Source organism: Echeneis naucrates, chromosome 10, assembly GCF_900963305.1.
Source record: "Echeneis naucrates chromosome 10, fEcheNa1.1, whole genome shotgun sequence".
Taxonomy (NCBI): domain Eukaryota; kingdom Metazoa; phylum Chordata; class Actinopteri; order Carangiformes; family Echeneidae; genus Echeneis; species Echeneis naucrates.
The window spans coordinates 9,999,623-10,012,349 of record NC_042520.1 but is presented as its reverse complement, the minus strand read 5'-3'; the positions used below and the strand labels follow the sequence as shown (position 1 = coordinate 10,012,349).

Below are 12,727 nucleotides of genomic sequence, written 5' to 3'. Positions count from 1 at the left end.
GAAGTACCTATAATGTAACGTAAAACAGTAGCTTTGCATATATTCAAATCTTATCTGACATGAAAATCGTAACCTGGAAACATGTTTTTGTTTGTGGAAACGCCCTGTAAATATATATCAAACTGTAGTTTGGTCGTATTACGACATCTAATGGTGAAATACACAAACAACATCCATCAGTGTTGACACTTTCCTGTCATAATCTTTTTTTTCTCTTATTATGCATCTCCGTGAAAATATTGTAAGTTTGATCCTTTTGTTTTTTAAAAAATAACAATTGAAGGATAACCGATGCAGCGCCTGAATAAATGACCTAAAGCTATAGTAACCTACAGAGCTGTCGCAACAAAACTGGTATGTGGGCTTAACTAAAAATCAGGCAATTTTAATTCACACTAACAGCATGACACATTTTATTTGTTAGATTACAAAATCTGGAGCATTGAAAAATACAACCAATTTACAAAGAGAAATTCAGTGTATCCTAAAATATAAGATGGTTTAAATGGCAGTGAGTTCATCTTACACTTTTACTCAAATTTTCAGTCACATCATCACTCACATCATTCGCGATTGAAGGCAGCTTGGTGTAGCTTACAAGACCATATTCAGGGTTTCAATTTCACAGAAAACTAAAGACATTCAGCAATTCTTTAACATCATGTACATAAAAATTTACTGCAGGGAACATAATCTGAAGAATGACTGGGTGGATAGACATTAACTAAATATACAATTGAAGGTACCTTATATTTTTGGAACTGAGTAGTGCTTTCCCACTTCTTGTGCACAATCTACAAATGGAACTTCATTATAAATAAATGTTTAAGTATTACAAACTTCTACTTTTAGAAAGACGTTTTTAAAACAAGAACAGTAACAGCGTTATGGGGCAAGATATTCAACATAAGCCTTTTTTTTCACAAAGTATATATACACATATATTTTGAAAATATTTTGATAAAGAAACAGTACTTCCATTTGAGTTGAAACAGAGTACTCCTTTAACCCCTGAGAATGAACTTGATCCGTTTAAAAATCCCAGTGAAAACTATTTAAAAACTATAAACTATTTTAAGTCTTGCACTGCAGGTCATCCTCTATTAATACTTTCCCCCTTTTAAAATGTCAGAATAGAATTTTGTCCATGTGCCTCATCTACTCCAGGTTATTGTATGGCATGGTACAGCGGTAAATTCAGCTTCTGCGCTGAGAGTGCCTGAATACATGCAAAGTATGGGGATCCATAGTCTTGTTAGTCCACCACTGAGTTGAGTTGGATTGTTATCTACACACACATTAATAAACAAGCCTTGAGGCAGTGTCGGCAGAAGAAGCAGCTGGCCAAACATCATCCACCCATCCAAACCAACATAAATTTTATTTATGTTGGTTTTTAGGAGTTGGATTGAAAAAATGTATCAGTTGTGATTGTTACAGGGAAAATCTAATTAATATCCACCACCTGCAAGGTCCAGCAGTGACCCAGCAGCTTCCTGGGCCTCGGCATCCAGCTGAAGGATCTCTACAGTTTCCAGGTCCAGCTCAGTGTCACCTGGCAGCACCAGGTACTGGTACTGTTGAGACTGGTAGTAGTGTAGCTCAATGTACCCACTGTCTGTCAATGGGTCCTTCTCCATTCCCTCGCTGACCTCCTCTTGTTGGTATTCAACCAAATCCATGGTGACAAGCTCCTCATGATCTGGAGTCAAAGGGCACGGTGGGTTTTCAGAAAATGTTGGGTTATTAATGCTCAGGGTTTGGGGTGAGGTGGTGGAGAGGAGTGTGTGAGAAAGAGGATCTGTATGAAATAAAAAAGACAATAAAAGAAGAATTAGATATCTGGTTTCAGTATTCAACCATAACACAGTGGGAAAAATGTATGCCTGTTTGTTTAACTGTATCCTGCCTGTGATTTACCCAATCAGGTAGTTTGGTACTGAGAACAGACAGTTATTCGACTATGGTGGTATTGAAGTAACATTCAAGATGTCTTAAAAAGTTTAGATTGTAACTGTGTTTCTTAATATATGGGATATGGATCTTGGTCATCCCTCATAGACTTGGGATTTAGTGGATTAAGTTTCTCATTCATTTGTGGGAACAGCGTTATGTTGAGGTATATATAATGACTAGAAATGCTTTAAGTCATCATATTGTTTTTTTTCTCTTGCCTTACCATCAATATGTACTACAAGTAATGGAAATATTACACTATGTGTCCTTTTTGTCACTCAAGTGTCATAAATATATTTATGCAAACCCGAGCTACTTAGCTATTGTAACACTCTAGTAACTGATGAGGGTCTAAATGGCAAGCAGCAGACAAATAATGAGCCATAAGGTAGGATATTAATATCAATAGTTCGTTGAACAAGCACTTATCAGTTTCTCCAGAGCCCACGTGGGCTGGTATACTGCAAAGGCTCGGGGAAAAAAGGACATAAAGGACATTAAGATAGACTATTGCGAGGTTGCTACGGTAATGGAAGGTCATTGCCATGGCAACTGGACACAAACATGTGAACAATGTTACATGCTGAGAAAGCTGCAGAGATGGAGAAAAGCTCCAGGTAATAAAAGTGTCACAGAAAGCTGTTTCTCCATCAATGAAATACAGAGTGGACTTCAGAAAACTAATTAAGGGTAAAATATTGAAGTTAATGTGCCAATTAAATAAAATCTCTTGGCTGCAGTCTCCTCATCACAAACCTGAGATTTCCATAGAGTCACATTCTGCAGGGCTCCCATAGTCAGTTCCTTCCAACCTGAACACAACACAGTAATATAGTTACGCAACAATTTAAAATTCTGAAGAACTATTCTTTGTTTTTTGTTGCGTATATGCCATTCACTGTTTTAATTTTTAACAATCTTTACTAATACCATATTTTAGGAGTGAAACAGAATAAAACTTGATCCAAGATCACACTTGCAAAGTCAGTGTGATTCATTAAATAAAGTAGAATCATCAGCTGAACACAGAGGAATCTTTGGCAGCTGTTCAAAATAAACAAGCTATTTTTAACTTTAAATGTAAATCAACTGAAAAAAAAAAAAAAGTCTAACCCTTGTGACTGTACTCACAGTGCAGGCTTATTTATCAGATTGCTGTTCATGCTGTGATAACTGTGGGTCTTCCTCAGCACCTCCAGGAGTGCGGGCCGATACTCCGGACAAACACACCACAGAGATCCTTTCCCCGCTGACTGAAACAAAATTACAAAACCATTTGAAATGCTGAAACTGGAATAACCCATGCAACAATTATGATCTGAGGCAACACTAGTCAATTCCACCATATTAAAACCATAAATGGGGAAATATATTATAATTTCTCTGCAGAGCAGTTTAACTACTGATGTCACAAGAGAGCAGAATTCCTGGATTCAGTGTGATGCTTTTGGACAGTGATTTCACATATGGATTTATTTAACTTGTCTGCTATAATTTAGGTTTCTACACTTGATACAGGATACCTGCCCCTGTTACTCCTAACAATTAAACTTTGAGCCATCTCCTTACCTGGCCCTTGTCCCTCTGAATGCGACAGAAGCTCTTGCTCAAGGACAGGTTGTGTCTAACAGAGTTCCTCCAGCCTCCAGAGGCTGTCCTGTAATATGGAAAGTTGTTCACAATCCAGTCATAGATGCCCTTCACTGGAAGTCTCTTGTTTGGCGAATCTTCTATTGCCATGAATATCAGACTACTGAAGGAATATGGTGGCTTGGATGAGGCAGACGGCATATGCTGGGTAGGTATAGAGGACTCTAGCTGAGGCAGTGGTGTCATTTTTGGAAGGGGTTGCAGTGGTAGCAGGTTGCCTCTCTGATGCAGCCAGTTGAGACAGGTCAGGTCGTCCTGGTCAGATATGTTTGGGTTGAGGCATTGTATGTTTCGTTTTTCGAGGCACTGAGAGGCTGCACAGTGTGAAAGAGGGGAAGAAGAGTGAACAGACTCTGCTGTTGCTGGAGAAAGTGAGGCAGGGGACGGGGGGAATGAAACAGGTGAAAGTGGGAGTGAAATATGGCTGCTGGAGCTGGTCTGTAGCGGCGAGGAGGAGAAAGGAAGGGGTCCTCCATAAGCGGTGGGACTTGGGAAAGAGGGCGGCGGTGTTTGACAGCTATTCTCCATCTCTCTTCCAGGAGGACACTTCCACGGTCATTCAGCACTGCTGAAAGATACAAAAAGAAAATGATAAAGTTACAAAAAGTTTACAACTTAACATAGGCCAAAGTATAATCTATTCAACAGGCTAATATCAGAATTTCTACGGATTACAACTGCCCCGAAAAGCTGCAAGAGATATTTCAATATGTTGAATATATTTCTTTGTATACAATAGACAGAAATAATAGTAGTGAAATTATGCTTAATTATGCTTAACCCCGGAGCTTTAGACTAAAGACAGCTGAAGACCAGAATCAGCTCCACAGTTAAATGTTAGCTACCTTTTTCTCTGAGATGAGCGTCCACTTGTTCAAAGTCCACTCTGTGAACACTTTATAAAAACCTGAAACTGACTAAGTCCCTGTTGGCTTCAACGAAATATCCAAACTCATCGACTTAGTTAATGTGAAATGACTCCTATTAGGCTCTGGAGTTTGTATCCAAGCCCACATGGCTTTACAAAGCAGTTCAGGGTGCAAATGGCGGAACAATATAAAGTTTCATTTAGTCCCCTCACAGGTAACTGACCCGGTGATGTTAGCCAAAAAGAAAAATGCGAAAAATGCGCAACACTCACTCACCAAATTACTCAAGCGATAATTGCAGTGAACCTGAGAGTGTTTTAAATGTCCATATTACGCCGCTGTAAAGTTAAAGCTGATTTTCAGGCGTTGGAAACTGGACGGAGCCTTCAGCTCTCCCTCCGTCTGTGTTGCCGTCCGCGGTTTCCATAGAAACGAAAAAAAGACGCTCTGCAGTGTGCGCGTCCCCAGGCGCGCTGCCGCTCGGAGTGCACGCGAAAAGTGTTCACGCCCGCCGGGATGTTCAATGTACAGGAGCTCCGTGAGCATCAAGGAAAACAGTGAGGTGGAACAATGAGTGCTACCTGGTTGCAACACAAGAAAAAATGTAATTAGAATATGTAAAATTTGACCACAGTGTAAGAATACCATAGTTAAAATATAAAATCGTGCTCTGCTGTTGATCCAGATTATAGTTTCAGAGGGAAATGTTGTACTCCACAGCTTTACTATGCAGAGTAAGTACAATAAATACAACAAATGATTATTCCATAGTAGGCTACCCACTGGTTATGAAGGCAGTTCAAATTTGCCTCCTCCATTAGGTGCACAATACTTTTCAAAAGAATTTCGAAGTATGGGTTAGTAAAATATATATCATTCTCAATCTTACCATTTTGTCCAACAAATATTTCACCTTTAGTTTTGATTGTGGTGCTACTACTGTTAATTAAATAGTGATTTTGAATTTATTTATAGTAGAAGTCTTTTATGCAATGGTACTGGACAGCCAAAAAAAATTATGCACTGTATCACCCATGCTTAATGCAATTTTCCTCCAAAATTTAGGCCTACATTATTCACCCAAATTTGTAAACAGTGCACTGAGGAAGTTGAATCTAGGGCAACTGGACCTGGTTGAAGATTTCTTAGAAAACATTCTACTTAAAGAAAATGACAGACTTTTCTGTACATAGTACAGTAATTCCAATTAAATTAATTTCACTTACTTTTCAGATCCAAGTACAAGATAACATCACATATTTGTTTCAGTCAGGGCCTGGGGGCCATATACTGAGCTCTGACACCATTTTCAGAAATCAAGTCTCACTAAAAGAAACCAATATTTATCATAAGGAATAAATCAGAAACAAGATTTAAAGATTACAATGAGTATAGATGTACCTCTTTGGAACTAAATTAATAAAGTCTCAGAAACTATTAAAGTTGAATACACAAAGCTAGATAAATTTATTTTTTTCCTACAAAAATCCAAACATTTTCATGCTTTGTCAAATGTAGATAAATAAAATCCAGAAATGACAAGAGGAGAGAGGAAATGTGTTATTATTATTAGACGTTATTATACCAGAAAAACGGTACTTCAACCATACTGTCTGTGCGGGTGTGTACTGTCTGGATTTAGGCCAACATACTGGAAAGCACATCCAGTAGCATTATACAAAATTAAACTTGAAATTAAATCCAAGTTGGGATCAAAGAAATCTCAATGAAAGCCCTTGTGTTCAAAGTTAGGTGGCCAAAAATAAGCTTCTGTCAGTGTTACTGTAGACAACAACAGAAAATATCAGTTTTCCAATGAACTTTCTGTGTCACACTTTCTGGTTAGGACAAAAAGCAGATACATAATGAACAATTCCATCTGACTAGCTGTACATGTGCTGTAGTTCAACACTGACTACATGTTTTGAGTTGACTGAGAAAAGAGCATATAAAGGTAGGTATACAAACACATAACCACATTTTTTTTGGGTCCAACACACATGGACTTTGGGTTATTCCAAGCCTCAAGGTCACCTGACCAAGTGAGAAGTTAACCAGTAAATAATGATTGGCTGAAAAACGGCAGTGGCCACTGTGATATAAAGGCGAAGATGAGGTTTGGCACTTGATCCAGTTCCCATGGAGTCCGAGGAGAGAGAAGTAAGGATCTTCATTTTCAGAGATCGAACCTAAAGAGATAATAACATCTTAAAACATGTAATTCATACTAACATACATTAAGTGGAAATTACAAAGCTCTCTAAATAAAAAGAAATGTTGAAGATTTTACAAATATGCTTGTTCATGTCCTCATTCATCCCATTTAGTGGCTGCATTGTTATTTCTAAATCTAATGAGTGTTTACACATCTTATTATATTTTACATACATATATTGATTTTTTTGAGCTACTGAAATATAAAATATTCTCAGCTACTTATATAACAAGTTTAATTAGGTAGGCAATCTGTAACGTTTGTATAATTTTTATAAAATGTTTACCAGACGGCATGTTGAATATTTTGGTGATCTAAAGCTCTTATTAATAGCAGTGTAATAATTACATTTACATGTGAGACATATTGGGTAGAAGTGAATCAGCAATATGATTTGATTTTTGTGCTGAAGCAATCATTTGGTATATGTATTGGATGCTGTCAAATGGCCTCATATTACTTACAATAAAGAACATAAGGGCGCAAGAGGACCAAGCAAGTGCTACAAAATATCCATCACTGCCGAACAATAAGCCACACAAAACTGTGAAGATCATCCTGGAGGAAAGACAAAGAAAACCATTAGCACCATTGACATTGACCATTTACCAAACTACATTTCAATAACTAAACAGAATCTTGGCTAAGGAGATATTTTATTTTGGTACTTGATTTGTTTTATTACAATGTAGAATGAGCAGGAACTTAGGCTGGAACTAATCATCATACTCATTTACATCAATGATGAGTAATTACTTCATTTTTCAATATTTACATGAGGTATATTTACCCAACATATTTATATCCACTGTAGGCAATGAGATCAAAAGTTGAGAGGTCGCTGTGTACAGTCAACAGGTACAAACTCAGCAGCATCACCAAGACCTCGATGATGATCCATACAAGGGCGGTGCTGGCACACAATCCAAGAACCTCAGGGCTGAACCTTCACACAAGGACAACATAATCTTTTAACTTCATTAATACAAACATTTTTACTATGAGATCTAACATAAATAAATTGGGTGAGGAGGAATTGCTCACCTTTTCTGAATACCCAGAGCCATTCCAGCAAGTAAGATGTAGGTGATGAAAGCCATTGCTGAAAGACAAAAGGACAGGCCATACATTATACGGGTATCTCTAAATACTATGCCTTTCGTTTATTTATAGAAAACTTACTTGGTATGTAAAGATCAGGTGCATTCACATCCTGCCTTGGAGTCAGCGGAGTGTCCCGATGGTAACGAACCTCCCAGTCCTACCAAAAACACACAAATGCACTATATAGTACCCTACATAAGCCAACAAAATTACATACAAATGATGCACTTTTTCCCTTCCTGTCTATAGGATCTATGAAGTACAACAATTTGTCTCACACTAAAAAAAAACTATGGTTTACACAATGACAATGTGAAAGTTGCTTTAAACTACGTTGAAATTTACTTTGGTCTACAATCTACAGCAGAATAAATAAGGTAAGAAAGGATCTATGAGGGTGCAAGAAGAAGTCATCAATTGTATTCCTTTTTTGTTTTATTACTTAATGCAGCCTTACTAAGTTGGACCATCTTAACTGAAATACACCATGCAAGACAACAGATTAAAAATTAACAAAAAAAGCCGCACTTGAGGCCATCTTAATGCAGTATGTTACAGAACTTCTGATTTATTGATGATAAGCAGCTCTGAAAATCTAAACTTAGGTCTAGAATTGCACTTTAAAAGGAGAGTAAGAGCTGAAATTGAAGATATTAAGACAAAATATTCTACAGTTTTCCATTAAAATTATGCGTCTAACTACATTTTGTATTTTTTTTTACCTTCATATTAATCGCACAATTACAAATCTTAAAAGCAATTTTAATCAAATGTTGAGTAAACTGTGTGTTTGGGATTAATTTCTGACTTGATGTAGGACTGACTTAAAATTACTATAACTATCGTGGACATGTTGGTGGTTTGTAAGGCTAATGTCACCAACTTCAAAAGACTAGCTAACTGATGAGGAACATGGCACAAAATAATATCATATAACAGGCTTTAGCTACAGCAACGATACTTGTTTTAAGTAAATCAAAGCCAGGTACTAAACTAACATGGCGACTAAACTAAAATGATTGTTACACTACGTTATAGCAAATACTTTTTGGGGTCAAAATAAAATCTCTGTGAACTTGTTCTTGTGAGAGGAGTGTGCACTCTGTTTTTGTACATTATCAGAGCACAGAATGATTTAATTTACAATCATAATTAATAACTTTAAGTGTGAGGGAATTAACTGAGCTCAGGGCGTGTTTACATCTTCACAGGCTATTCCAGCTTTAAGATGTTCATAAATAAAGCTGGATTTGTGATTAGGTGGCTGATTATCTTGTTTGCCTTGTTTGAATGTGATGAGCGGTTAAAATGAACACCAGAGAACGTTTCCACACTGTCTTTAACTGTTAAGTGTTCTGTGTTGTCCTGTACATTGATGTGGGACAAAGTCTGACAGAATAAATAGTTTTGATTACCTGGTGTGTATAAGGGAACATAAGGATCATAAGTTTCTTCAGTACATATCTGGTGTCGACAGCAAAGAAGTATTTCAGCTTGTTCACAGACATGAATCTGCTGATCTGAAAGGCAGAGAAAGTGCAAGTGTTAGGGAGAAACTGTGTGCCAAAGTAAATTGTATGAGTCACAATAATTTTTTAAGTAGGCTGTGGCTGTGGCTTGACGCACATGCTATGTATTATGAAACACCTACATTACACAAGTCACCAAACAAGCAGAACAACACCAGACAACACCAGGCATCTCCTATAAATGAGTATTATTGGGGCAAGGAAAAGAGATGTGAATTTGGTCACTCTGTCTAATAAAAATCGACACACCTTTGACACCAATTCAGAAAATGTTCTGAGTGTGATGAATGTCTTGAGAAGTGAGTAGCTAAATGACAGATTGACTACCTCAATTAAACAATGCCTTGTGTAAGCAAAAGTTGATTTATTAAAACAACTATTAAAGAATTAAATGCAATGGGAAAAAAAAACAAAAAACAAAAAAAACCCACTTGTAAAACACATTTTTCAAAGCTGTAAAGCCAACTGCAGATCTACTAAACTCCTATTTAACTTGCCTATCACAAATAAAGAGGTTAAAAGGCAGTGTTTAGATCTGTATTGTTGGTCATACTCTGACAAGGAAACTTCAAAACCATGTGTGGGGCTTGGATGTACAGCTGATATTTTGTGATTGGAAACAGCCAAGACACATTTTGTGTTAACTTGTGCCGGTATTTCAATGTAGGCCCAAGTGTTATTAGAAGGTTAAATGAATAAATCCCTTACCTCCATACAATTACACAGCATTGTATATCATAGCTATAGAGGCCCTAATTCGCTTTTCCTCACCTCTTTGTTTACCATGTCCTTTCCTTGGTTGGCTAAGGAGGAACCATACATCATTGCAGCATTGGCCATTGGGTCAGCAAACAGGTTATTCTGTCCAGCACCTCCTTGCATGTCATTTGACGGCACTCCCATATTGTACCCAGGAGTGTAGTATCCCTGATTGTGCATTGCAGGCGCTGGAGAGCTGGTGTCTTCAAACAGGACAGAATCTGCTGAAGGTGGAGCTGCACGAGCTCTTGGTTTAGCTTTAAGAAAGATGAAAACAATGGATAAAATGGAGGATACTATTTAATGGTGTTATTAGCATTTAGACACATCATCAATTACACTCATATACCCCACTTATCCTATCAATTCAAATATTATAAACATGTCAATTGTTTGTCTGATTGAGAGAATAACAATGCTCTGTGATGACCTGGTTAACATGTTGATCTCTTTAATTAATGCTGGTTTTCAAGTTGTTTTCGTTTTTTAAAATAATGTCATTATATTTCGTCACAATTACTATATCACAAAATGAAATTAAAATAATTAACTACAGCTTACGCTTTAAATCATCCAAGGTTTACATTAAATTGCCAACAGTTGGGTAGCCCAACCTATAAATAACCTTATGCAAAAAATAAATAACAGAGAGGTGCACCTATCAATTTTCAGTTTATAGTTAAAATGTTCTACAAATGTATCAATGGACATTTCAAAAGACTTTGTTTTGTGCTGCTGTTGAACTGTTTTGTATTACATTGACTAGTAAATTGACTTTGTAAATATATAGTCCATTTCATACACAGTGATTCGCAACACTTTAGGCACTGTAATAGTATAGATTTTTATCCATCCCACAAAAATATGAGGGAATGGCTTCATTTATCCCAGATAAATTATTGCTGAATTGTGTTCAAGTATGGCTGCAGCTGTAAAGCCAAGGTGCGATCAAACGAAAGATTGATTTGATTTAGGTTTTTTTTCCTCTTTACTCCACTTTAAGTGATGTACCTCCACTTTTCTTATAGTGCCTACACCTGTAGCACCATACTTTTTATGGGGTGGAGACATAACTCTGATGAAAGCATGATTTACTGAATCACTGGTATATCAGACTGCACTAGTTAATTTAGCAAGTTGTTCCTCGAATATCATCTTCTGGTGCACATCAGTGGCTGGGTCAGTTTGAGGAGGTGAAGTAAGAAAACAGGGATAGGAATCAGCAATTTTGGGGGAAATTTGGCAAACCTTTTCAACAATAACACCTGATGGTGATTCATCTGGACACTTACTTGCTCGGTAACCCTGATGTGGCAAATCCATTGTAATGTTCGCTGACGTTAGCTTAAAATAAAAACAATGACACGTTAGCAACATTTCACATTGTTCAGCACCTTATTCACGTTGGTCACCTAGTTAAACGAAATGAAAGTTGACGGTGCAATGCCACAGGAAGACACCAGTAGAGTCTAGCTCACGACACTTTATGCATGCTAGCCAGCAAACCTTCGCAAAACTTATTTAACAGAGCCAGATGATACTAGCTACCTAGCAAAGGAAGCTAAGTTAATACTATCTTTTTTTCTGCGAATCTGACCAGCCGATGTAAATACTTTCATTATTACCGTATTAACTGTCCTCGCTGCTTGTCTGAGTTTCGTTTTGTAATAATGACGAAAAAAGCTGTGGATCTGAGCACTTACCTACACGGCTAACTTTGGCAGCTAGCTACGTGGCTACGGACTGAGGGCAGGCCCCGCCCATCCACTGCGGTGGGCTGACGTCACTGTGCCTGCGTGGCACCAAACATGTCCGTGCATCACACAGATAAACTTGAGCATACAGTGACTTTATGTTTTCGATGAACAGCAGGTATTTATTTCAACTTTAAGGAGCCTTTAAGGAAACTTTATACATGTCTCGACACAAGTGCGGCAAGTGTGTGGTATTCAGTATTACACACTAAGTTCACAAAGTATGACGCATTCTTGCCTGGACTTTTTTACTCACTGTTATTCTCCTTTACTAGAGTATTTCCATGTTAACAATTTCATACTCGAGCCTTACTGTATTTCAGATAAATATATTATTTGATAACCTTAACAAGTATTATTTAGCGGCTTAAAAATGTATACATCGATGCTTCTAAAATGTTTTTTCTTTCACCGCCAAAACCACTTGACATACAGAAAATGTTATTGAATCTAATGGGACATTACACAGTTGTATAAAGTAGAAGGAATCTAATGGGACATTACACAGTTGTATAATATAGAAGGATTGCAGGTGTCACGGTGCTGCATAATCACTGTGACATTTTTCTGACGCACCTAATAAGTAGCGGAAGATGTTGTGACACGTTTTACTTCCAACTTCATTCGAGACCTCCTGAGGGGACGACACCTTGGAACAGTGGTTAGCATTGTTACCTCAGCGCAAGAACACGCCGAGTTCGATTCCCTCTAAATTACCCGTAAAATGTGAGTGTGAATAAATATCAGACCTGTGATAGACATGTCGTGACCTCACTGGCGATTTAGATGTGGCCTACCCAACTTGCCTGCCTGTGCTTTCTTGTGTTTTATCCATCGTTATACTCATTACAGGCTGCACATGAAGGCAAATTTGTTTTATTTAACAAATAG

General features: G+C 37.5%; 2 protein-coding genes across 4 annotated transcripts; both read right to left on the bottom strand.

The window, feature by feature from the left end:
* Positions 1–404: 404 nt before the first annotated feature.
* LOC115049733 (forkhead box protein N2-like) lies at positions 405–4,950 on the bottom strand. 2 transcript variants are annotated; one of them, XM_029512212.1, is made up of 5 exons: positions 4,752–4,950; positions 3,526–4,174; positions 3,088–3,209; positions 2,713–2,768; positions 405–1,801 (listed from the first exon to the last, which is right to left on the bottom strand). In XM_029512212.1, the coding sequence occupies exons 2-5, from the start codon at positions 4,132–4,134 to the stop codon at positions 1,452–1,454; spliced, it is 1,137 nt and encodes a 378-aa protein (XP_029368072.1). In that variant the 5' UTR covers positions 4,135–4,174; positions 4,752–4,950; the 3' UTR covers positions 405–1,451. The 2 variants fall into 2 exon arrangements, with proteins under 2 accessions (XP_029368072.1, XP_029368073.1); XM_029512213.1 differs by having other exon boundaries at positions 3,526–4,171.
* Positions 4,951–6,011: 1,061 nt separating this feature from the next.
* On the bottom strand, positions 6,012–11,853 carry yif1a (Yip1 interacting factor homolog A (S. cerevisiae)). 2 transcript variants are annotated; one of them, XM_029512214.1, is made up of 9 exons: positions 11,786–11,853; positions 11,375–11,426; positions 10,095–10,339; positions 9,210–9,314; positions 7,873–7,951; positions 7,735–7,792; positions 7,481–7,636; positions 7,155–7,248; positions 6,012–6,664 (listed from the first exon to the last, which is right to left on the bottom strand). In XM_029512214.1, the coding sequence occupies exons 2-9, from the start codon at positions 11,403–11,405 to the stop codon at positions 6,506–6,508; spliced, it is 927 nt and encodes a 308-aa protein (XP_029368074.1). In that variant the 5' UTR covers positions 11,406–11,426; positions 11,786–11,853; the 3' UTR covers positions 6,012–6,505. The 2 variants fall into 2 exon arrangements, with proteins under 2 accessions (XP_029368074.1, XP_029368075.1); XM_029512215.1 differs by having other exon boundaries at positions 11,708–11,817.
* Between the last annotated feature and the right edge of the window lie 874 nt (positions 11,854–12,727).